General features: G+C 35.4%; 3 protein-coding genes across 3 annotated transcripts; all 3 read right to left on the bottom strand.

Moving 5' to 3' along the window:
* Positions 1-1,071: 1,071 nt before the first annotated feature.
* Positions 1,072-15,240, bottom strand: LOC136812733 (MMS19 nucleotide excision repair protein homolog). Its single transcript, XM_067069256.1, has 4 exons — positions 14,963-15,240; positions 6,554-8,454; positions 4,676-5,079; positions 1,072-2,536 (listed from the first exon to the last, which is right to left on the bottom strand). The coding sequence occupies exons 1-4, from the start codon at positions 15,184-15,186 to the stop codon at positions 2,192-2,194; spliced, it is 2,874 nt and encodes a 957-aa protein (XP_066925357.1). The 5' UTR covers positions 15,187-15,240; the 3' UTR covers positions 1,072-2,191.
* Positions 15,241-19,034: 3,794 nt separating this feature from the next.
* LOC136812732 (ZP domain-containing protein-like) lies at positions 19,035-20,772 on the bottom strand. Its single transcript, XM_067069255.1, has 3 exons — positions 20,573-20,772; positions 19,916-20,040; positions 19,035-19,509 (listed from the first exon to the last, which is right to left on the bottom strand). Exons 1-3 carry the CDS (start codon positions 20,759-20,761, stop codon positions 19,263-19,265), a joined length of 561 nt encoding a protein of 186 aa, XP_066925356.1. The 5' UTR covers positions 20,762-20,772; the 3' UTR covers positions 19,035-19,262.
* A 408-nt stretch (positions 20,773-21,180) lies between these two features.
* On the bottom strand, positions 21,181-26,504 carry LOC136812700 (CUB and zona pellucida-like domain-containing protein 1). Its single transcript, XM_067069224.1, has 6 exons — positions 26,459-26,504; positions 24,475-24,642; positions 23,775-24,038; positions 22,737-22,872; positions 22,139-22,386; positions 21,181-21,383 (listed from the first exon to the last, which is right to left on the bottom strand). Exons 1-6 carry the CDS (start codon positions 26,502-26,504, stop codon positions 21,181-21,183), a joined length of 1,065 nt encoding a protein of 354 aa, XP_066925325.1.
* Between the last annotated feature and the right edge of the window lie 831 nt (positions 26,505-27,335).

Below are 27,335 nucleotides of genomic sequence, written 5' to 3'. Positions count from 1 at the left end.
CATTGTTGTTTTGTCCAAACAATTATGAAAAGCAAAAGTGTATAATGAAAATATTGCAAGGCATTCAAGGTCTTTCAAGTTTCCACGGGCTTCGCATTATATTTTTTGTAAGAACAATTTTAAAATGAGCAATGAGGCTTAAAATTTGAACTAAGAACAATTATAGAGCATCCCTCAATTTAAAATATCTAAATTAAAGAAAACGAAAGGAAGGCCCAAACTAGTAAAAATAGGGTAAGAAAATCATGAGAAAATTCATGAAATTATTCGAAAGGTACTAAACTAACAAGAACACTCTTAGACTAAATAAAATAGAGTGTTCTTATAAAAGTGATACTGATAATAATGGGAGTATTTTTCAGTTCGTACCACAGGAATTTCAAAAAATTATGTTTTTGATGCTATATATATGACACTAGAGAGTGAAGAGGTGGGATGGAGAACAAAGTGTTTTAAAAGTGTATACCCTTAATATTATACACTGTAAGAAAGGGTATATTTTTAAGCAATTCGAAAACAATTCAAAAATTACCTCTTCAGAAAGCTAGGGGATACCATTTGAAGGGTCATTGTGTACACGTTACTCTTAAGGAGGAAAAACAATAAAGATTGACTCAATTAATTGGTACTAAGAGTATCAAATTTTTTTGGACCTTGAAACTTTGGGTAATGATCAGATGGGTGACCAAGTCCAAAAAATCGAAGAATAATCAAATCTTAATATTTTAACAAAGATCACGAGGGTACCTGCTTGTTCTATAGACTTAACAGTTCCAGAAGCATGCATGGATGCAAACCTGTTTGCGTCATTGAGAAAAATAAATTGAAACTGATTTTCTATGAAGGGAACCGGGGAGGAGGAGTGTATTGGAAAATTAGCTGTAGGTTCGAAAATTCTATTAAAAACTTAACGAAATAAGGCATTCCTGTATTACCAATACCACCGCACAACATGATATGATTAGGCTAAGCTAATTAACCAACAGTATCCTTTAGCCTATGTACCGTGTCACTTTGTGATAGAAAGTGTATCACATATACCGATTTGAGCTCATTAAAAAGAAATCAATCTATGAGAAAATGTATACGGTATCTTAATGGTGTAAGTCTATATTATAATAAAATGTAGTAATGATATTATCAAAAGTATAAAGAGTAGGTATTTTTCTAAAAATAATATGCTCAATTCCTTTAACCGGCACGCGGCGCTATATGAATGTTAATATAACGTTATATGGATGCCATGAACGTCCAATGGACGTTGATAAGACACTTTTTACCGGCTGGGACACTATCGTCCTGACACAAACACACAAAAAATAGAATCGAAAAAATATTTTACTATAAAATTGCTATTAAAAACTGGGGGCTAAACATTCTCTGATTATATAAGAGAATAATTTTGTGATGAACGTAGAGGCATTTAAAATACGAGTTGCATTGTATTAAGCCTGAGTCACGCCTCCTTTCTTTTATCTTGAGTTACTATAACTCGGAAATCTCATTCAAGGTATGATAAAGAGAGTAATTTGATTTCCTTATGGAATTATATCTACCGGCTGATAAATTTCCGGGACCGTCAGAATGTACTAGCTTAAACTCTGTGGGAATACTATTCATTTGATACACGTAGAGGAAAATTCGAGTTGTGACGTCATAATTTAAGTAAGTTTCAAACTTTTTAATATAATGACCATAGTAGTGTGACCCTCTCCTTCTAAAGAGAATCGCTTTGCAAAAGTACTTGAAAAACACGGCTTTCTTTGGGTCAGGTACTTTTTATAAAAATGATTGGTCAAAATATCTTTAAAAACCTAGTCCCATTGACATTTTTAGAATTTATCATGCAAATCATAATCACTCAAATTAGACAAAACCCTGATAAAGATTTCCAACCCCCATTGGGCTTTTCTCGGTTCTAAGAAATACACAAAAGCGACTGTCATGTTACTAGGAAACAAGTTTGATATGACTAGGGTTCAATGTCAGATAAATGCAACTTTATGATTAACTCAGACGTTGTCCGATCCTTCTAAACTAAAGCCCAATTGCCCTTCATGCAGCTTTTTGCACAAAAGCTGACAGACAACGATAGGGAAAGGTCATCCGTTAAAAAGACATAAAAAACTAACTAACTGCAATGAAAAACAACAGAAAAATATAAAATATAAATCCAAAAAGGGACACTTTCTCATGCAACTAAATGCCACACTTTTGAACACGAGACTGCTTCTTTCCTAACCAGTCTTTTCTTGTCATCCAACAAGGGTGCAATCCGTTTGACCACATTTTTCTTGAGAGGTACAATATCATGATATTTGTAAGTGGAAAGTTTCATTAAACATTGTAAAGCGACTATACGGACTTTCATTCGGTCGTGTGTGACAACGTTCAGAAGACGTCCAATCAACGTTTGGATATGATCTTGGATGACTTGCTGGTTTTCATTCGTGAGAGATATAATGGTAGTGATTGTGGATGCCAGAACATTTTCACCACGTTCGATCTCCAAGGAATGTAAGAGCAGTGGTACCAACTACATGAAGAAAAACACAATAAATTGTAACAAATCCTTGTATGAAATGTGGATCAAAAATTACATAGAAGTTTTCCATGTTTTGTAATGCTACATAAGTATGTTCGATTAAGGAATTGTCTCAACAGATTCGAATATTATTTGCTTCCATAATGGCTTAACAAAACATAATGTTCTCTCCCTAAAACTCCTCGTTTTAAAGCAGGGGAGGGGTCGATAGTAAAATCTCAAACATGTATGAATAGTAAAAGGATTTTTACGAATTTTTACATACCACCACCCAGACTCTTGGAAGAGGTTTTTTACTACCCTTGTAGTAAAAGTTTTTGGGACAATTTGTCATGGAGACCACCTATTTTTTGGTTGCTTTTCGGACTTATTTTCCAAAAAAGCTAAAAAATGATTATTTCTGTGACACATTTTTCACTTAGTGCAAAATCTAATGTCTTGCCCTTAGAATTAAAATCCTTTTTATATTAACAAAAGATTTCGAGAATTTTTTGTTTGCAGCAAACAACTTTGCAACAAATAATTTTTTCAAATTATAAAAATTTTCAGATTTTTTCAGAAAAGTCATCCAAAAAATTAAGAGAATTACAAAAATAGCTAAAATTTGCTAATTTTACCAGTTTTAACTACCCAGGTAGTAAAAACATTTAACACATAGATACCACCCATTTTATATTTAACTACCCTGGGTAGTAAATCTTTTTTCGATTTTTCGTCACACCACCACCGTAGTAAACGTCATTATGTCTGAGATGTTACTACCGACCCTCCCCCCCCCCTGTTTAAAGGCCAATCCCTTTATCAAAGTGCATGAGTGGTGGTACTAACTAAGTGAATAAAACTGTTGTTGATTTCGATTTCTGATACTACACCGAACCCAACAATTCATCCTTCAGAATCTTTCACAAATTTAACTTAATGTTGATTATGTGTATTGAAAATTTACTAACTAAATCAAGAATAGTTACTCCAGCGAATTAACTTCAAAGCAGTTTAAAAATATAAAAAAATATTTTTCTTATTCAGTGATCCAACCCACTATTTCAAGCATAAAACTATATACGATATGAACTTTCAAACATTGATAGGTTTTCTATTTCTACCGAGTAAATATTAACATTTTCAAACATGTCTTTAGCACGAGATACATTATAATTGAAGAAATAAATGGAACAATGAATGAAGCTGAACCAATAGAAAAGTATTGGCCCTAAAGACTTCATGGTCAGGTCTTGATAACCCGAGGGGGGGGGTACTACCCTTATCGACCGACGGGGGTGCTCCGCTGAGGTTCGAAAAATGGACCCTACGTGGGACTCGAAATTTGCGAAAAAAGTGACCCTGAATGGGACTAAAATTCCAAAATTTTCTCAAATTTTCTACTTTTTCCCCAAATTTTCCAAAAATAGAAACCCTACGAGGGACTGATTTTTCTATTTTGGTGTTTTTGCGACCCTACCTGGGACTCATGGAGGTTAAAAAAGGTACCCTGACCAGCGGAGCATCCCCGTAACCCATCTTTCCCTAGTACCCCCCCCCGGGCTTGATAATAACATATGAACGCTAAACTCTTCATTCAAAATGCTACTTATGTATCTGAGTAAAGTGTTATTTAGTGTTATAGTAGATAGATCAAGAATTTCAAGGATTATTTCGAAATTAAAATATACTAAACTAATGCTTTGTGTACATAGATTTCACCTTCAGAGCGTGACAAAGAACAGTGGATGTTGTATATATATAGACCATCTATAACTTTTATGCAAGTGACCTTAAAGACTTATTTATTCATTATTAATTAAAATAACTGTTAAACGGTTAAAGGGATTATCAGATTTTTGATATTTGCCTTAGAGATACCTTTTATGGTCCCAAGAAACACCTCCAAAGTTTTTGACCCAATTTTTCTCCAAAGCTGAGATATTCGACTTTGAATTTTCAAACTTTTACTTGAAAATAATAGAAATTCAACGTTAAGACTGTGTAAAGACTCATTTTTAGAGATTTCAAAGTCAAATATATAATTTTTGGAAAAAAAATTGGGTCAAAAGATTTAGAGGTATCTCTCTGGAACATAAAAGTAAGCCTAATATCAAAAATAATCTGATAATCCCTTTAATAGCAACATACCTTGTTCAAATAAGGCATCAAAATTTTCTTGGGTGTAGCTTGAAGCGTGAAGGAGATACTCTTCAAAATGCATGATCTGGTCAAATCAGTCCCTTCATGGTATAATTGAACCAGCTGTGGTAAAACAAATTGAGAGAAGCGTTGGCGACTCATCAGTTTTTTGGACCAATTGGCTGCTTCAATAAATGGGTCGTTTGGACAGCAAAACAATTCAAAGCCTTCTGTTGCTTTAGGGGCTGTTTGATCGTTGGTTAAACATTCGATAAGCTTGCTTAAGAATTTTGGAGAGTTTGGTTGCCAGCTTGAGACACAGCCTTTGACGATCCATGATAAACGACCGATAGCGTGCTCTAGGACGTTCGAGTTGTCGAAATCTTCTAACAGAGATTCTACTTTCGGAGAAGCTGAAATAACGAAAGATTTGAAACTATGCAAGTTGGCATTTTAAAAAAAACCCTTAAATTGAACAAGTAGTAATGTTTGTTATTACTAAAGAGAATTCTTTTTAAACTGATAACTTTGATTCAAGTTTTCATCTGAGTTCTGCTGATTATAAAGTGCCTAAAACCTTAACTCCTTTATACCATGGGACAGTAAAACGAACGGCGAAACCGGTGAAAGCCTCAAGGAAGACCAATGCAAAGGTGCTCAAGTGAATTAGATATACAGAAACTCTTTAACTCGAACCTCTAACTCAAATGTCTCCTTAACTCGAACAAGTTTTCTCGTCCTATCAGTTAACAATGTTCTATAAACCTATCTCGAAGCAGGGGGGGGGGTCATGCAGTTGGTACCCGACGTCATGATGACTAACTGCAAAATTGAAAATTTGAGAGTATACCCACCACCCCTTAGCAGTTAGTACCCAAAGGTACTAAGTGTTTTTGACCATTGACAGGTGGACACCACCCCTATTTGCATTTAGTACCATGAAGGACAAAGCGTATCTGACTATTGGAAGGTTGACGCTACCCCACCCCTATTCGCACCTAGTATCCCACAGTACTAAGTGCATTTGACTATTGACAGGTTGGTACCACCCCCTATTCTGCCCGGTTTAATGGTTTTGAGTGGCTGGCACTTAGGGTAATCACTATTTGAAACCTGTCAGTACCCTAGGCAGCCCTGGGGTTGACACTAACCTTGGTGATTTTCTCTATATGATTTATCATAAATAAACACAAACCCCAACATATACAGTATGGTACAAATCTATAAAGCTCAACATGTAAAGTAAAGTCTGCCCAACATATTAGGTCTAAATCCCCAGAAATAAAACATCACTTTTGCATTGTTTGACAAACGACTTGAAGCAAAGCTAAAGAAGACATTTCAGTGCTGTGCAAATAAATAAAAGCAAAAAGCTGGCTGACAAGCACAGTTAAAAAAACGTAAATCATAATGACGTAAGTTAGTAGTGGCACACAATTTCAAAACAAGAAACCTTATGGGATTTACATTCATGCTTTGGTAAGTCTTGAGAGTGAAACAATTAAAGCTCCTGTATTGAAAAAGGCTATTGACATAGATAAGACCAGTCTTTTTTGCAGTTAGTACCCTAAAGGTACCATTTGATTGACTTGAAATTTATGGCACACCACCCCTCATAGCAGTTAGTACCCTAAAAGTACCATTTGATTGAGTTGAAATTCATTTTACACCACCATATACAGCAGTTAGTACCCACAAGGTACTAACTGCAAATTCAAAAAATGAAATATGCCCCACCACGGTACTAACCGTCATGATGTCTGGTACCAACTGACCCCCCCCCCTGCTCGAAGTTTCCTGAAATCGAGCAAATTTGTGTTCCCCTTGTGTTCGAATTATGGAAACTCCATTGTACAAACACATCAAACAAACAAAGAGTATTCTTACCACCATATCGATTCACCAGCAATGCCAGCGATAAACCAATCAGTGTTTGCAACACATCATTTCTTGATTCATTACCAGTCTTTATGAGAAAACTTTCAAGGATTTCAAAGTCCTCTGCTAAATCACTTTTGTTCGATTTGTATAAAGCACAAAATACTATAAAAATGTCTTTGAATGATATATTCGTTGACTCTTGGATTGAGTTTTTAACTTCGTTGATCAGCTCTCTTTGAAGGGTTTCTGGTAGATTGTTAAAAACACAGACCATAATTCTACTAAAGCCCCATAAATGACTATGTTTGAGGAAACCTTGTCTCGAGCTAACACTCTCAATAAGGAGGTCCAGAAAATCAGTTCTGGTGTATGCTGTCTTTGATTTGGTAAGTAATTCACAAAAACTAGAAACAAATTTATCGAATATTTCCACGTTTTCAGAATCAATTAAAGGTAAAATCATCTTGATCAGATATTTCAAAATGGCAGCTTCGTCATCTTGGGAACAATGCGATAACAATGGTATATAAACAACAGCTTTTTCAGAATCTAATTGCTGGAGAGGAGCCAAAAACTTCTCTCTTATGTGTGATGGATAATGAATCCATAATACTCTCATGAAATCATTGACTGGTTCTGTTGGGCATTTCTTGACTTTGTTGAATAGCATGTTGAAAAAATGTTGGGATATCAGTTCGGCATCAACAATGGTTGAAACGTCTGTTAGCAAATTTTGTACTTCCATGATCTTAGCTAAACATGTAACTGAAGCATTTGTTAGCTTAGTATTCTCGTCTCCTTTTAAACTCTCGAATAATACTGATGACATGCTTCCAGCAAACTCCAAATACTGTTGACGCAAATCAGGAGAAACACCAGAGATGTCGATGGAAAGTAAATAATGTGCAAATTCTAAACAAGTAGCACATTGGTTAGGTGATAGATTTTTCTGCAGTGCTGTTTCAGTTGGTTGTAACAAACTTTTGAGTATAGTTTCATCAACTATCGGAGAAGCATTTGCAAATACGGAGATCAGTCTTCCACACTGTTCTGCAATCGACATATCAGGATCCTTTAAGCTTTGACAGCAATCTTTCATGAAGTTCTCCATTAAATGATTCAATTCGGTCTTATCTTCTAGGACTGCTAAAGATGCAACAAATTTCCGGATAAATTTTTCATAATCTCTTTTCAGGTCTTCATCTTCACTGAATAAGAAATCTTTTCGAATACTCATCCATATATCTTTAACAAAAAGTTGTAGATGGGGTCCAGCTTCTGACAGAATATCGGTCATTATAGCCAGAGAGTCTCTCTTAGCTTCGGTCATGTCTGAAGACAGTTTCTCAATGAACAAGGGTATACTATAAGGGGCAAACGCAGATGTTGAACATAAACATTTGTGTAGGTTCCCAACTAATTGTTCTCTGGTAACACCGTAGTCATTCTCTTTAGGTGGGTTAAATTCTACTGGAAAGTAACAAGATAACACTTCAAAGAAATCTTCAACAAACAATGAAATATCAAGCTCTTTCAAAACAATGCATGAATTTTGGAAACACAAGACCAGATTACGTGGATCTCTTTCACCGTCTATCGCTTGTATAAATCCAAAAACAAAATCGGATGAAATTTGTTTCAAAATGTTCAATTTCAATTTTAAAAGGTTCCCAAACAAGTTAAAAACATTGTAACGATCAGCCTGTACCAATGACTGAACATGAACTTCAGCAAAAATTGCCCTGATCATCTGCAGGATGAGAGGCTCAGGTACAGGATGATGGGAAACAAGCCCTAAGAAACCATAGATAACTAAGGGTTGTATTTTATGGTGGTCTTTCAGTCTGTCACATAAGAACAGCATCATGGTTTCTATCTCCTTTTCCAGTAATTCATTCGGTCTGCATCTAAAAAAAATAAAAGAAGTCATAAGCCAAAATAAAAAAATGTCTTGTTTCCAGAAATCAGCGAGGTGAACTTTTTTTGCGAGTCACCTGGCTGCAAAAGAAAATTTGATTGCATAATTATTTAGATAAGTAAGCTCAAAAAAGTTTCCCCAAGAAAACATAAAAGTTTAAAGAACAGAATAAATACAGTAAGTTGGTCTAATGTCGACATCCCTATTCTAATCCCGACACCCTTCTTAAGAGATAGGAAAAACAGTAAGGTCAGAATCAATGACTGAAACAACATTTTTTCCTCTCTGGTTGCTAAGAAAAGAAATATACTTTCCATAAGCAATTCCAACCTTTCTACTATTAATTCCTATCTCTAAAGAAGGGTGTCAGGATTAGAAGAGGGATGTTGCCATTAGACCAAGTTACTATACAGCAAAGATGAACTTTGTTGTCAAATTGATGTCCGACTAAGTTCAGTTGTTGAACTCTAATTGAATACTCACAAATTCTTCAAAATATAAAGTTCAATTAAGTTTGATTAAAGAAATCAAGAATTGCCGTCAACTGCTTTAACTTGGGACGATTGGTCGAAAGATGGGACTGATTGATATCTGGCCTGTATTTTCACTTACTGTTAAATCTCTTTGACAACAAATTTGTTTTGATAACTCCACCAAGTTTACCAGTCATACTTTCTGTCATAACATGTCATAATAACTTTCACTGATAGCTCGCCCTTTTTAACTTTTTTGTTTTCATTCAAAATGACTGGATGCCGATTGGAGAATTAAATGCCCGCCGCCTAACCGCCTGTCGCCCGATGGGATTAACAAATAACGTGTTTGTAACTTGCCACCCAAGACGTCAAACGCTCCATCGTTTTGCCACTAATTTGGTCTTCTTCGTTTCAGACAAACGAGAAATCGTGTATTTTTAAATACTCCGCTCATTAACTCATATCAAATGACTTTGGAGGTTTGGTGAAATGGTGGCCGAATTGCTGTCCCCTGTTTTGTCAGAGTCCCAAGTTAGAGCAGTTGACGGTATTTTCTGAATTTGTCGAACTTTTCTTATTTTCTAACTTTTGCGAACGTATTTTCTTGTCAAATTTTTTGAAAATTTCTTGTTGTCGAGCTTTGTTGAACTTAAAATGTTTTGTGGAACTTAATCAAATACCGTGAGTGGTCCTAAATCCGACAGCCCTGACTAATTCCGACACCCCAAATAAATGTTATGAAAAAAATTCTATGTTTCCTCTCCAAGTTGAACAATAAACTATTGCAAAAACTCTCGAAACAAAACATCTTACAAGATGGCTATAATGTCAAGATGTCAATTAATGTGATAAAAAAAGTGTTAGTTGTGAAAATAATTACCTCTATTATTCTGAATCTGTTGCTCATGTTTAAAACCTTAACAATTTATGTAATAAACAAGAGATACTTTTATGGACCTACCTGGTTATAATAATAATAATAATAATAAAGCTTTACAGGTTTGCAGGCCACCGTGAAGACACATGGGCCTCTATAAACCGCTCGTACTTTTTACAATGATCTTTTTTAAATAGAGTATTTTTCGCGGGCTCCCCCAGACTTTCCATTTTGTGTTGTCTTCCTTGATTTTAGCATTCATTTTTTCGGCTTCCTTACACCATTCTTTAATTATATCTGTCTTTCATTTTTGGTCAAATCCTCTGTCACTCGGTAAGGAAAGCCTTTTTCTTTTGTTATTGCTTGCAACACTGTGTTCTTGTCCTCTTCGTTCGTAAATGTGACTTTAATTGGTCGGTATCTCGCTTTATCTTCTCTTTCTTTCGTAAATTTCCCGATCCGCTGCGTCTCGGTAATCTTTATATTCCTCAGATGGAGCCGCTGACCAATAATTTTGTCATGGATAAATTCTTCGTCCTCGATTTTTGTTTCTTCTTCAGTTTCATCTGTCGATTCATCAATCCCATGAAAAATTAGGTTGCGTGCTGTAGATCGAATCAGCTGCTCCTCCTGTTTTTTGTCTTTTCGAATCGCATCTCCAATGTTTTTCTCGATGTGTTTGGATGTGATTTTAGCGTAGCTCATTGGTGGTCTTTTCTCTTCTTTCTTTTCGATGATGCTTTCAATCTTCTTTTCAAGCGTGGTTATTCTGGTGTCGATAGTTTATTTCATTTCGTTGACCATAACATTGACATTGTCTTGTGCTTTCAAATGGTTTATTTCTTCGTCCTGCCTTTTCATTATATTCTCACAAGCTTTGATTTCGTTTTTGAATCCTTCAATTTTTGATGTTTCATTTGAATTATACCTTTCCATTACCTGTGGTGCGATTTTGGTACAGTTTTGACACTGGAAACTTCTTGATTTGTATGACAAGCATATCTGGATCTGGTAAAGTGGCAGTTCTGTACAAAGATAATGGACTAAACAGTGGCACTTCCTGCATTGTAGGGTATCTTTTAGTGCGTTTTCTTCATTTATGATGCACTTTGACGGGCTGCAAAAGTCGTTTATTGATGGTGATTTTTTATTATTCTTGAATTTTTTCCGCCATCTTTGTGCATTTTTCAGACGACAAGCGTCCAGTTTTGTATTTGACGTCAACTTATGCATTTAACACATATATATATATATAATTGATATCTACGTGAGCGTGACCATTAAACAATTATTCAGAACACAAATAGTGACGATCTATTAGAATTAGTTGTTTGTTTCTTATAAAAAAACGTTTAGAAACCAAAATCTCATGCTCTTGAAATACTCTTTCATATTCAAGACTTCGTGAGCAAAAAAAACATATGTCTTCAAAAAATTCAGTAATTTTAAGAACATTGATGTATGTTTATTAATAGTGATTCTTATAGATAAAGATGCTTTTTTTGAGCTGAAAAATTCTTTTTTAAACAAAAATCTGCTTGAGCCATCTTTTAACTACTTTCATGCAAAAAGTCAGAAAAAAAAAGATCCAATATTTCACAAAAGTCCAAAAAACCCTTTTTTAGCTGTTTTCTACCTGAAATTTACCCCAAGATTTTTTTCTCCAAAAATTGAGCTCTGTCACATTTGAGGGTTCATAGCTATGCATCTTTGTGCAAAAAATAATAAAGAATGAAAGAGCCAATCTCGAGAAAAGCTAATACCTAAGTAATTGATAATGTGCTTATAAAAAAATATCGAATTTGGCCAGTTTTTCTATAAAAACACGCCAAGCAACCAAAATTTCATGTCCAAACACACATATTCTTTAAAAGTAAGCCCTCATGAGAAAAAAAACATCCATCTCATAAAAAATTGAATAGTTTGACTAAGAACACTGATGTATGCTTTTATTAATAGTGATTTTTATAGATAAACATGTGTTTTTTTAGCCAACAAAATTTCTTTGCAAAATTCTGCTTGAGTCATCTTTTACCTATTATGGTACCCTACTTTCATGCAAAAAATTAGAAAAAATTAATGATCAAATTTTTCACAAATCCAAAAAACCCGCTTTTTGGCTTTTTTTTGGCCCAAATTTGCCCCAACTTTTTTTTCGAAAATAGGGCTGCGTCAGGGAGGGGGGGGGGGTCGGTAGTAAAATCTCAAACATGTATAATTAGTAAAAGGATTTTTACGAATTTTTACATACCACCACACAGACTCTTGGAGGTATATTTCACTACCCTGGTAGTAAAAGTTTTTGGGACAATTTGTCATGGAGACCTCCTATTTTTTTATTGATTTTCGGACTGATTTTTTACAAAAAAAGCTAAAAAATGATTATTTCTGTGACACATTTTTCACTAAGTGCAAAAATTAATGTTTTGCCCTTAGAATTAAAGTCTTTTTTATATTGACTAAAAATTTTGAGAATTTTTTGTTTGCAGCAAACAACAAATTTTTTTTTCTTCAAAAATCAAGCTCTGTCACATTCGAGGGTTGATAGTTATGCATCTTTGAACAAAAAATCAGCAAAAACTAATGAGCCAATATCGAAAAAAGCTAGTAACTAACGAACGAAGGGCTAACATACATCGGTTAATTTATAGGACCTCCACCGGGGTAGGTCCAAAAATTATGTTTTGTATAAGAAGCACAATTATTGGAATTTGGTTCAAATCAATGTGTTACAAATCTCTCAAATCTAACGATTTACGATGCACGATTCACAATCCGTGCATAAAATATGTTAATTCATGCGTAATTATGCTAATCATGATAAAATATTTAGGCCATTTACAAACTTTCATTCGCTGAAACTCAATTATTTTTAAAAACATCATTTATGTAAAATTATACAAATTATATTTAAAGAAGCTTTCAGTGCGTTTTCCTGATTATACCATGATCCTTTTCTCTTTTCAATTTCAATTCAGTCATAGATTAAAAGAAAGTGAAAGCCACGTGTATTCACCTTCTGTACTCTCCTCTCTCTCTTTTTCATAACTTGAATCAATATAGGGGAATTGATTACCAAAAGAAAATTCTTTCTCATAATAGAGCACCCGTTTTTTGCTTCGTACATTACGGTCCGCAAAACATATTGTTCGCCAATATATTCTTTTATTTGCTTTAAGAAAGAAATTCCTATATTCGATTATGATTGTTAAAACTGAGAGCAAAAATATTTCTTGTGCATTGTTTACTTTTACTCTCTGTCTATTGTAAGATTATGTTTTCATTATCAATATTACGTAAGTTTTTTCATAATTTTAAGGTCGTAATTATTCGTACTTTCATTGCTTACTTATTTCGTTTTTGTTGCATAAATTTACTTGAATTTACCGTGGTAAACAAAAGCGAGAAAAGATTATGCCATTGTTTTAGAATTATACAATATAATTTAAGTTATATGACAATTATTATGAATAATCAGCATACTTTATGCATGGATCGCGCATCGTGAATCGTAAATCGTTAGATCGTGCATCTTAAATTACACCAACCCCAGTTTAGTTGACACTTTGATATCTTCATTGCGTCACAGAGCGAAAGGTTTGTTTTTATTTTAGTTTGTATCGTTGAAAGACCCCATCGGATTTAGGCAGGGCTGTCAGATTTAGGACGTCACTCATGGTACTTACAATAGACCTTTTTTCAAAGAGGCCACCCTGTTGAATAATTATGTAGTCCAGCAGAAAAACAATGATAAAACCATGCATAATTATTACAATATGCATGATACAGTAATTATGCATGGCTCTATCATTGTTTTTATGGCTGGACTACATAATTATTCAACAGGACGTTCTCTTTGAAAAAAGGTCTATTTTAGCAACTTTTGAAAAGTTGGATTAACAAATTTAATCCAACTTTTGTCGTTTGACAAAGTTCAATTAGTTTGATTATCGAATTGTTTGATTACAGTACAGTAATTGGGAGAAATGAAACTTTTCAAAAATTGCGCGAGACTATCTGGGAAAGGCGGTCGTCGAAAAAATGCTCTGTTCGTTCGCGTCGCAACGGGTGTTAAAAATGCATGTGGGCGAACGGGCGGTCAAAAACATTCCCAGGTTTTTTTTAATCACGCCAGTAACTCAGAGAAAAAAGCTATACTTTAAAAGAACAAATTGCTTTTCCCAGATTTTTTTCCGCATCTCCGCACCGGAAAATCAGCGGAAAATTTGATGCATGCGGGTGACGCGAATAGAACAATTTCTCGATGACCACCAAATGCTGTGAGTCTCATGCTCCATGCCCAATGCGTGAGATTTGGCACCTCTGCTTTTCCCTGCCCTCAGCCCGCCATCCAAAATATTCCAAACTGTTAAGCCCCTCTTTTCAAAATTTTCAAAAAATCTCTAGATCTAGCCCCCAGTGAAAAGGCAAGGGGGCTGATGACACTATGCTGTTTTTTTGTCTCCTTTTTTAAGCAAGCTTAAAAAAACCTAACGAATGACAGATCTGCTGTATGTGCCTGAAAATATTTCATCAAAAGAATAATATTAGTTACACGGTCTTCTCGAGGTGGGATACGGGATATACAGGGTCAGTAAAAACCGTATTGGTGGTGAGGCTTGCCGAGTCCCAATACGGTTTTTACTGATCCCTGTATATCCCGTATCCCACCTCGAGACGACCGTGCAACGGATTTATCCCGTTGAAGTCCTTTTGCATGTGTTCCAAAAGCACGAAAAATTTTCAGAACTCTCCAAGCAGATACTTACAATAAAGAGCAAACTGTAAAAGCGGGATATGTGAAAGTGACATTTCATAGCATCGCAATTGAAAGTCTTGCTCAATCCATATCAACCGAAGAAAAGTAAAAATCAGAATAACTTAAAGATTTTCTGCATACTATTGACACAAACATTCTCAATCACTGTTTTTCCTCTTATTTTATTTTTCTGTCTTTTCAAAACAAAACATTCGAATTTTGACCAAAACATTCGAAAGCGCATTCGTCAATATGCAATGTCTTCTTTTTTTTCTCAATCGAATGCGAGGAAGACAGATACGGTTTATATCCCACCTCCACGTGATGTCTTTCGACCAATGGAATCGCGAGAATCTTACTGATGCGGGATAAAATTCAAACTTACTCATGGAGATAATGACAAAGCAATACTGTTCCTTTCAATCTTGTTTCAACATCTTGGCTTGTCAAAAAACTTGACAATGATTCAACCAAAACCAACATGGAAAAATCGTCCTCATTTTTTTGTTTACTGAACTGGTTGTGAATTTTCTTGGCAAGATCAGCAAGATCCACTTCATCTTCCTTGAAAGCAGTATCTATTGATTGCTTTAAATCTTCCTTAGCCATTTCTTTTAAAGCCCCTCTTTCTCTTTTTTTATGCTTGACGTACGTCTGCTGCTAAAAATTTCATAAATGTAAATGAGTTATGAAATCAAAACATCATGTCACGTTTTGTACTGGAGATCTACACCATGTATTGAAGTACCGTAGCTTTTCCCAAGAAACTGTAGAAAAAAGAGCAATAAAATAAGTCCCGGATATGCTACATGCTACTTCGTACTAGGAGCTCCACCTTGCACGTAAAGAATTCCTGCCATGTGGATAGTAAATGAGGGCGGTACACTAGGAAGGCTTTTCGAAGAGGCGGCTATGGGGCGGAAGGTTCCGCTGCGGTGCGGTACCGCACCGTCGTGTTTTGTTTGCATAAGATTTCCTAGTGTAGTCTGAATCGCAGGGAGACCTCTATAGATATACTTCCTACAAGAAACTTTTTTTGCTAGAGCGTAGAGGATGAGCAGAAGCTTAAAGATTCCCTTTCTTGCACTAAGATTCTACTGTCACCGGAAAAAAGAACAGAACTTCAGGTAGTTGAAAAGTGAGCTTCGGAAAGTTACGCCTTTGTTTCGTAGATAAGCACAAGATTTTCCGTACCTAACTTTAAAAGAAAAGCCTTTACAACCACATACCGGCTATCTCCTACCGTGAGTTATCACAGCGCGAATAATATTTATATTTTCTCCTTGAAAACTTGACCTCTGATACTCAGGGTAGCTATCTCCCAGGAAAAATCCCGTAAAAGTCAGGGGAATCTTAGTGTGGGAAGAGAATCTTATACAAAACACGAAGGTAGTTGATGTATAGTCTGAATCGTTAGCTACTGCCACGCATCCCCTCTCCTCTCTGATACGCGAATGCACCCCTTATATCAAAATCAATTTCGGGGATGCGCACAGCCTATCTTCAAGGGGGCACCAGAATTTTTTTGATGTTTAATTGGGCGATTTGGCGCCATTCGACACGTTTATACTATAGCGCCCCTTCAATAAATGCAATGTTAATTTTTTTGCCCCCGCAGGAGCGCAGCGACGAGGAGGCACTCATAGTTTCACGCATAGATATTGGACTGGAATCTCGAAATTTTGTTGTTTTTTTGTTTTGTCGCGCAAGCATCCCCGTAGTTAGTCTCTTCCGTAAATGTTCGGTTTTTAGTAGTATGCGTATTTTCATATTACGTTATATGCTATTACCATTATTACGTATTACAATTTATTAGTTTTGAAAAGCTGAAGCGAGTGTTATAAATGCAAATTATTTATAACAGTGTATGATATAACACGAATTACAATATTACTTGTGCAAATCAAAACAAACAAAATGGCAGACTGGTTATGATGATGAGCTGATTGACTGGAAAAAGTGTTTTGTATGTCAAGTTTTGTTTCTTGTCTTTGAAATTGAATACTAAATACTGTAATTTAGTCAGAAGTTCATTTCAGCAATGATTTCAATTCTTTTTCTGGAATCTTTAAAGAAATTTGCTCAAGTTTTTTAATGTACGTACATTTGATATTTGATATTTTTTGTTCAAACTGTAATTTATCTTTGTCTGTTATTATATTAATAACTAGCTTTATTGTTTATAGAGCTTCTTGAGCTTTAAATACCATAATATGGTCGTAACTCGAGAAAGTCCTTCTTAACTTAGTAAAACAAGATCAAAGATACCGGCAAAGTTCAAAAATGTTGAATGTATGCATATGGCCATATGTAAAAGGTTGAATCCAAAAGTGGTTGAATGAATGTTGAATGTTGAATTTCTTTTGGATTCACCTCACTTAGAGTGTATTCACTGTTTTAACATTCGTTCAACTTTACATGCGCATATTCAACTTTTTCTAAATATATAACCTATGCTCCAGTCTGGAAAGGAGGGAAATGTTACGCCAGAGCTGCGCCAACTTAACTTGGAAAAGCCAAAGGCAACAGATCTCAAATCTCAAATCTACGCCGGACATATCCGGCGCACACGTGCAATTTCCAGACTGGCCTATGCTCCAGTGTGGTTTGGTGAAATAGCTCCAATTCTGGCTTTCCAAGTTAGGAGGGACCTTCCCGAAGGCATTTAACGGTGGTTAGACTAGATACACAGACAGTCATACGGAAACACAATAAAGTGAAAGTATATAGCTATAAACTCAAAAAGTCTAGCTTCCCGGAGACACGTCTCTTCATTGTCTGCGCTGCGATCATCTTAATGGCTTCGATCCTTTCAGCTTGGAGAAAAGATTGCATCACATCATGAAAAAGTACTATGCACTTGAAAAAAAATTAAAGCGCATTTCAACTTTTCTCGACTGTAAGTCTGAATAGACCACAATGGCATTCCTTTATTTTTCTTTTGACCAACAACATAGAAGATTTTGCTTGAGAAGTGCAATCACAGCGTACACAAGAGGAGCCCGGGCCTTAACTAGGATTGGTTTCTATTTCACCCAATTTAAGATGGCGCAGAACTTTTTGCTAAATTTTATATATAGTATTTTCTTGACTATTGTTTATTAGGCAAAGTAGCAATAGAGAATTGTTGAAATATAGCAGCCAATGAAAAAAGCAAGCTATTTCTGATTGGTTGCCTTGTTGATTTATAGACCTTTTTTTAAAGAGGCAGCCATGTTGAATAATTATGTATTCCAGCATAAAAACAGTGACACAGCCATGCATAATTACTGTATATAATATTTTAAAAATTATGCATGGCTGTATCATTGTTTTTATGCTGGAGTACATAATTATTCAAAATGGCTGCCTCTTGTTAAAAAAAGGTCTATTCACCGCTATATATTTTGCCTACAATCTAAGATGTCTGCGGCATTATCAGAAAAGGTCTATTGTGAATAATAATCATGACATATATTGTTGTAAGAAAGAAACTGGGAGAAAAAAACAAACAGGAGATGTGAAAACCAGTAAACTAATGATACCATAATTTTCGAAATAAATTTTTGAGAAGCTTTTCCTTAAATTTTATCAAATTATCAAGCTGCATGAATTCTTTAAGTATTGTGTTAATGGAATATAATTTTTTTTTCAAGCATATGCAGTAATCAATCATTCAATAATTAAATCAATCAACTATTCCTGATTATTTTTAATGCTTTAATCTTTAAGGCATTAAAAGCTTTATAAGTGTATGACATGATCTTCTGCGTGGGCATTTAGTGAAAGCTATGACTAGTTTACTATCAACATTGAATCGCAAAAAGTCAAAACAAGAGAAGTGTTGTGTATTCACCAGGGGTTAAAGAAAAGAGGGTGCTCACCCCCAAAATGAGAGATTACCAAAAAGATCGAAACTTGATGATGCTCACTGTGGTTTTTGTAGTCTTATGATGAATAACTTTCTCCTTTTTAGAAGATCTTTTAAGTTTTAAGCTGTTTGACCTTTCTTACACCTGCCTGCCTAGGGCACCAAAATAACAAACAACCCTATATCCCTCTCAAGTAATAACAACCCCGATGAATAATAATAGGATAGACAATACAAATTATTTTTGATACAATATTTATTGAAATTATATAAATGAAATTATAAAGCTATAATATGAATCGAATAATAATTTGAAGGAAAGGAATAGGGATATTATTTACATCATATTTACAAAAAGCCAGATACAATAAACCATTCTATACATAGGGCATACCGGGAGGGAGGGGTTGAACGTAAATTCCAGAACTTGAAAATAAACCAGAAGAAAATAAATGTAAATGTTACCCAATCCAAAGAAACTTGCACCAATAGGACGTTCATCAAATGATTTGAATTTTAAATGGGGTGTTTATTCGAGGGGGTGTTCATTCGAATAAATACAGGAATCATAAACAAGTAAGTTATAAACGACTGGGTTTGTGTTTGCAAGTTACCATTTTTAAGGGAAGAGGTACCTGCATTGCCAGAATTTAGATATTAAAACAGTACAGCTCATATTACGATAGCGTTCCCATTCAGAGATCAGATTGGTAATGGTAGTATCATCGAGTAAAAGTAGTTTCTTTGCTTGAACAAATATGAGTTGCTCCAGAATGTTGGCCATTCCCAGCGTAATTAAAAAGTGCCCATTTTCAATGGGACTTTTCACCAGCGCTTAACGTTTTTCAATGTGAAAGGCGTTTGCGTCAAGTCTTAAACTGTCATGTCCGCTTTGGCTCACATGTCTTCTTTGCCTTTTTGTTGCATTACAAATACCACATGCTGATTGGGGTAAACATGCAATGACGTCACAATGTAGATATAGTTTTGCGTCTTGGTTTTGAACAAACGCAAAGGAGTGGAAAGAAATTTTTTGACCGTTCCCATAGCGACTGATGCTGAAGGTTGGGTCTACAGAACATCTATAAAAAGAAAACGATAAAATATTCTAAGTCCTATAGAGGTAGTAGTAGTTCTATTTATACTGAGACGATTAATTTGTCTGGTACGAGCAATTTAGAAACTCAGGTAAGTTATTATTATTATGTCTCAAAAACTGAAAATTACCATAATTTTTTATACCGCATTTGTAGACAGAAAATGATCAAACAAATGACTGAACATGAAGGGTACTACGATGAAATTTTTCGAAATTTTGATGACGTCAGCAGAAATTAGGAAAAATCTTATTTTTTGCTGACGTAATCAGAATTTCGAAAATATTTTTTTTCAAATAATCGACTTTAGTGAGATACATCTTTGGTGAATGTCGCTCGAAATTGTAGACCGGCCTTTATCAACAAAACTGTTTCTTCAGCTGATACTTACGAGTTGACAAGGAGATCATGTTTTTGAGCATCATCAGGATTTTCTGAGGGCGTAACGAAACAATCAGTAGCATACGCGTATACGTTCGATTTCGCAAGGTTCGATCCACCAATCACTGCCTCGATCTTAAAATTAAAAAAGATTAAAGTTAAAAAGCAAAAAACTACTTAATGTCCTTAGCTATTAATGAAGCATCAAGAAATTATTTGTAATCATCTTTAATATCAGCTTACGATTGGTCCAAAACTTTAAAAAATAGGAATATTTTGACATTTTGATATAAAAGCTTGAAGCTTGAGAGATAGTAAATGATTTTAATGCCATTAATTAATCAAAACTTTCTCCAGCTTCAATTAACAACCCCCGTGTCACAAACGCACTGGGATCCCAACTTCACTGAAAGATTTCGTACTCGTTAGAAAAAATACCCTACAATTTCAGCTCCATTGGCAAATTGATTTTCTTCATCCACATATAATTTAATAGAAAAAATGCACTCCAAAACCATCATACTAGATCTTTTGACCTGACAACAATATAATTTCGAATTCGATTAAAATTTTCATCCCTACTGTGTGAATAAGTTTAGCCAGAGGTGTGAGACAGGGGTGTGATTCATTATGAAATTTGTTACTTGGTACCATGAAAGATCTTTACCTTTTCATCAATACCAATCTCAAGGATATGTTTAGTATAAGGGAATCCTTTCTGATCCATCAATTGCAGATACAGATCCAAAGGCTGTTTGGCAATCTGTGTGATCGAACCAGCTGCTGCGTTTACGACCGTTTCCACAGCTGAAACGGTTGATGCTCTTAAGAAACGATCATATCCACATCGAATCATGTATTTGACAGGCCGGCGTCTCGTGATACGGCCTTCCTCCGTCGTGGTGCCGATAAGATATGTTGTCATTATGACTTGATGACCTAAGAAGATGGGAACATAAGCCTCTTTAGTCTCTTTTTAAAAATCTTTTGATACATACAAACTTCTAAAAATTTAAAAAGTTTGGCTTCTGAGCAGTCGCAAAGAAAATTCCCATATAATTTCACGCACGGGGAACGCAAATTTGTTCGAGTTAAGTAAGGAAATTTTGAGTTATGTAATAAGGTTTATAAGGCATTTTTAACTGACAGGACCAAAACTCGTTCGAATAAAAGAGCGACATTTGAGTTATAAGGGTTCGTGTTATTGAGACTCTACTAAAACGAAGAAATTTGAAGATATTTTCAATTAATTCAATCAATTTGAAGATATGTCTTTTAGTCTGGGTCAACCAATAAAAACTTACGCCGTTCTTGCGTTTTGATGCCACATTTTTCGTATGAAGCGAATCCAGTGAAATCAGAGCTCAATCTACATGTTCCGATTTGTAGTTCATCACCGTTCCATCGGGGAAAATCGGACGGTTTTGCCATAAATCGGATTCCATCGCGCCCACATCTTATGTTGTCACGAGTCAAAGCTGAAAGAAAAAATTAGCAAGAAATGAAATTACATGATAATGACGACTGGCCTCTTCTAACAGAGGATGCTCGGTTTTGTATTGAGTGGTCTAGGAGCCGTCTCGTTAGAACCGTCCTATGATGTAGTTTATACTGCTTGCCAGCTTGCAAAAAGCTGACACACATTGTGGAATTGATACCTAGCACAGTCAATTACAAACTTCAGTTTATTTCTACCCTCATATGACATGGGTTGAACCGGGGAAGGTACATTAATTTGCCAAGTGAATCACAGCACCGAGTGGGAATCGAACCCCGACCTCATGGAAAGTATTCAAGATTGAGACCACTGCACTACTTTGCCGTAATTTATATAGTTACATTATATACCCCTGTGTCACACACCCGCTAGGACCCCCACCCACTGGAATATTTGGCCGAATCTTCCTCCCTCACTGGGAAATTGACTTTGATTTCATCCTCATTCGATATTTAATGTAAAAAATTGTACTCCTCGCTAGATTTTTTTTAGCTTGAAACAATAAAATTTTGATCCCCATTGGGATTCCGATAGAATTTTTATACCCTACCCACTGTAGGAAAAAGTTCCAACAGTGCTGTGAGATAGAGGTGTATTTCATATTGCAAGGTGTATCTTTCCGGGCTCCTGCATCAGATTTGATACGCAAATTCTCTAGATATTTTACAAGCATATCACAAGTGTAAAATTCTTCCTTGATTATATACGTATCCGTGTAATAATAAAACGTCTTACGTTGAATCGTAGTCACGTCAAAAACCATTTGTTTTCTGATACGGTTATTCCATGTTTTAATCCACACAGCGGAGATATTGCGCCATCTTTTGATACAAGTACCGCATGAAGTCTTAGAAGTACATGCCAAAATATCACAATGAAGGTATAAGAAAGAATCACTGGAATGAGCAAACTTAAACGTTTTGAAGGTTATTTTTTGCCCGGTACCGTAACGCTCAATTTTTAATGTTTCATCTTCTGGACACCTGTTTGGTAAATGAAAATACAGTTGGGTATCTTTAACTAAAGTCTCTATAAAAAGACTCTACTGTGACTGAAATACTTATTTCGTGACCGCATTGCACATTCTGTAATTTATTTCTACCCATGAAAATCACATTCCGATCTGTGAGGACGAATAACAATTCCATTCACCGCGCAATCAACCCAGAGAAAAGTAGCCATAACAACATTCCAAGATCTTGGATTAAGCTCAAAGTAGATATTTTTATAAGATTAATGCATGAATTTTGAAAAGAAAAATGTGTGAATGCGTGAAGTTTGGGTCCTCTGGGGGGGGGGGGTCTCATCACACCTGAAAAGAATTTAGACTTACATATCCCGTAGCAAATAATATTTTAGACTGTGTTCGTCGGGAACAGCGTCAGGGCTAACGAAACAATCAGAAGCAGATGCGATCAAGCCTAGTTTGCTGAGATTAGGGCCATCGATTATTGCTGTCACGTCTTCTCCTATAAGATAATCGAAAATTGATACGCTCCATTTATACAGTCAACTTTACCTTATTCGAATCTTTCTATAATTCGAACTGAAGTAATGGTCCCCCTTAGCTGGAAAGTTGTTTAAAATACCCTCTGTAATTCGAATGTTAATTCTAATTTGAGGTATTTTCCTCCTGGTCCATTTGAAGATCGAATTGGAGAGAGTCAAGCTACAATCTTATTCAAAACATATTGGTATTGGTACTAAGCTATTCGAATCTTTCTATAATTCGAACTGAAGTAATGGTCCCCCTTAGCTGGAAAGTTGTTTAAAATACCCTCAGTAATTCGAATCTTTTTTCTAATTTGAGTTATTTTCCTCCTAGTCAATTTGAAGATCGAATTAGAAAGAGTCAACTGTATTATGTCTTGAATTTAAGCCACAATCGTAGTCAAAACGTATGGTTATTGATGCTTAAGCAAAACTTTTTGTATCAAAAGTTAAAAGTCCGCCTTAGAAGTACTGCCGGTATTTTGACCCCTCTACTAATTTATCGGCCAAAACTTAGTCGGTCCTAAGTGACTAAATTTTGGCTTGGTGACTAAAATAAGGGCCGACTTAATATTTTGGCTGACTAAAATTTTGGGCCGGCTAAAAATTTAGGCCGGCTAAAAATTCGGGCCAAATAAAATTAAGTTTATAATTAAGCTTTCCTTAACCCACTTTTCATATCGGTATTACTTTAACAAAGAATTTATGAATATATCGGTTTTAGTTATTAGTCGGCCCTTAGTGACTAAATTTTGACGAGATGACTAAAATTAGGGCCGACTAATAATTAAGGCCGACTAAAATTAAGGCCGACTAATTTTTGGCCGATAAGGTACGTGAATACGCGAAGTCGGCCGCAAACGAAGAAATTTGTCCTTACCTAATTCTTTCTTAACGTTCTCTTCATCATTTCCATGTATTTCGCCACTCTTATCAACATATTTAATATCAATATCCAATACTTTGCCTTGTCTTGAAACATATCCACCAATCTTCCCAATAACTGTTCGTATGGCTACCTTGGATGACTGTCGTTTGTTGATATTGTACTCGCATGAAATAATAAGTTCTACTGGTCGTTTCCTTGTGATGGCTGATTTGAGTTTATCACTTAATACTGTTGTTCTGACTTCGATTGTTTTTTCTAAAAACGATACCCATCAATTAATTAGAGAAAGAGTATCATCTATGATTCTCAATTATTACCCGTAGGCAAAAAACAGCCATTGAATAATAAGCAGATATTCGAAAGGTAAAAGCTGGTTATTGAGACTTATTAACCTGAGGTGATGTAATATTCAACGAGGCGAAGCCGAGTTATATTTAAATCTAAATTTTATTTCGAAGATCTTGAGTTATCAAAAATAGTAAAAAAACAAAGGTTTTCCGGCCGCATGAAAGCTTTTTTCCTTCACCCGCATTCCGGAAAAACTAGATTTTTTTATTTAAGCCTAATGTATATTTTGTTTTTGCTTCTAGGTATATTATTTAAAAGCTTTTCTCTCTACTGACGTTGAAGTTGAACAGTAAAAACACAGTTGCAAGCAATACTAACATTGTTGTTTTTAAAGGAGCTTTACCTGATTCTGCAACCATGAGTCCGCATTCTTCATAGTCCGCACTGACAGTGTATTCTGGATTTAAACGGCATTTTCCGACGCGAATTTTTCGAGCAGGCCATCCGTTTAGATCACTTGCTTCAGCTTTGAAATAAAGCGCTTTTTCTCCACAAAGAATTTCAATGCGTGCTAAAAAAACAACAAAAAGATGAGTTTCAAATGCAGTTGATATGCTATGTTGAAATGAATCGGTTATCCGCTACTAAATCTTTCATAAAAAAAGATGCGAAATGGTGGCCGAAATTGCGGGATTGTGCTTTTAGGGTTCAATGCGTGAGAGGCCTGCATAATTAGGCCTTTTTTGGCGTTATGGCATGATGTATGAGTTGATACGAGAATGATTAGAGAATTTTCGGCGAGTTGTATGGATGCTATTAACGTTAGATAAACGTTGAAACAACGTTGTGTGCCAGCTGGGGTGATTAAAATTTTTTTTTGCGTGATAGCGTGATTGGGGACTCCGCTGAGTTCACTCAAAGTTATTAACTAGAGGCCCTTTCATATTGGCTCTTACTTCACCAAAATTAATAAGGCTATCTTGACAACAGTACATATAAATATCGCGTGTTGGGCATTCTTGTTTGAGATTACAAATTATAATTTATGAGGTGTGGTGATTTATAAGATAACGTAAGAATAATACCGCAAAAATCATCCCACCTATTTGAAAAGTTTAGAGTTTCTTAACTTTCATTCCCGTTAAATATGATCTTATAAGGGGATCATAAGGATTATTTTCATGTTCTACACCTAAGATTAATCCTTTTGTTTGTGAAGCTGACGTCATTTTTAACCACAGGAACATTTGCTAGTATAAGAGGTCTTGGATGATCGACTACGGAGCATGAAGGAAGAGTATACAACTACAGTGTGCAAGGATTTATGTTCGGGTGACCGGCCAGATCATACTAAAGATTCCCAAAATGCTTATTACTCGGCAATTAAAGCCCGGTCTCCACTTACGCGCGCTTCGATTACATCTTTTCAGGCAAAGCTTCCACGCTATTGGTCAAAAGAGAAATGAAGCAACTCCATTGGTGCGATGTGACGTAAGGGTTGGAAAATGTTGAAATGTGTTCAACTTTTTTTCGAGCACACGCTCCATTCTTAAGACGTAGTCTTTTTTCCAAGCAAAAAGGATTGAAGCCGAAAGGTGCGATTGCAGCGCGCACAAGTGGAGACCAGCCTTAAGGAGAAGAATCAAGGGAAAATGGAGAATCCAAGGAAAGGAGTGGTGCCCTTCCCTTCCTTCGGGTTAACAGCTAGAGAAAAAGGAGCCTTCGGATTTCCCTCGACTGAGGTCGCAAACTTACTTACTTACTACTTGAATGGGTGTCTTAAAAGTTAAAAAAATAGTTTTGTAAAATTAAAGCTGAAAATTTTATTTTTAAATCTTTACTAATTAGACTCCAGTGGAATTAAATACTCTAATTTTTTCAGAAAAGAATCTCTTTTATAAATAGAATCCACAATTTCGTAAACATAGCCACTTGCAACTTACAAATATATCTAGACCAAGTACGAGAATTTTTTTATGAAAAATGAGATGGGACTGATCACAAAAACCGCAAAATCTCCACCTCTTCAAATATTCTTCTAGATAACAGGGTTTCAGAAATTGCGTAAACATTGACCTACTTTGGGTACTGTTAGGTGAAGGCTCTTGTATATTACAGTCAACTCTGTCTAATTCGAACCTGTATGATTCGAATCTTTCTATAATTCGAACTAAAACATTGGTCCTTTCAGCTGGTAAGTAGTGTAGAATATCTCTCTATAACTTCTAATCCCTCTCTAATTTGAAGGAAAGGCCAAGCCCCTTGAATATCGAATTAAAGAGAATCAACTGTACTACCTTGGGTATCGTTAGATGAGAACTCCTGCATATTACCAACGTGTGTTGCTAAATCATTTATCAAGCCCCTCCCTAAGACCAAATATTTACCTTGTACAGCAACTGCTATTGTCATCAGAATCACAATTTTATCCATTATCTTGAACTATGTTAAAAATCGTCTATCTGTCTTTTCTTCTACGGAACTTGATTTGAGAATGATTCAAACGTAAGCTCGCCAACCGTTATTTGTAGAGCTGTCAACCATGACAAAGCAAAGATAATATGACGGGGGTTAAACATTGTTTTAAAGTTGCATAAAATTTTTTCCACTGGGTTTAATATCAGCAACCCACAGAAAGCTCCGAGAAGGAGATCTCCTTTCATCGATCTTGATCCTTTAGCGTAATAAGTGCCCTCCTACGTACCTGTAATTCCGACTTTTCAATCCTAACTTTCAAATACATTGTTTACTATAAAGGCCATTGATACCCCCTTCAAATCAATATTTTGCATATCTGTTTCCAATATGGTTGTGGTATATATCATCACTTCAATGATGTGGCTAAGGTGTGAATGACCAAAGACCAATGTTGGATTTAAGGAAAAACTCTGATTTATCCCATATCTTTTTTACTGTTTAACCTATTAAACCATTTAGTGTCGTCACTCCTGTAACTTTAAATCAAAAAATTCTGATATGGGAATGGGAACGAATTTGCTTCAGTTCTCCATTACTCTTTATAATGTGGTTAGGGTGTTAAAAACCAAAGCCTATGACGTTTGAGGGATAAAAGAAATCCTATTTAGACCATATCCTTCCATTATAAAGTTTTCTATCGCTATTTAACCTATTTAACCCATTAAAATTACCGAGCCTTTTCAGAAAATTCTACCTCTTGTAATTTTATCAAAAGTTTGGCTTTCAGAGATTTGCTTTAAATGTTCTCAGATTTTATACCAATCGACGCAGAAACTTACTAGGAAT

Source organism: Clytia hemisphaerica, unplaced genomic scaffold (assembly GCF_902728285.1).
Source record: "Clytia hemisphaerica strain Z4C2 unplaced genomic scaffold, Clytia hemisphaerica genome assembly, whole genome shotgun sequence".
NCBI classification, from domain to species: domain Eukaryota; kingdom Metazoa; phylum Cnidaria; class Hydrozoa; order Leptothecata; family Clytiidae; genus Clytia; species Clytia hemisphaerica.
This window is presented reverse-complemented; position numbering and strand designations above follow the sequence as displayed.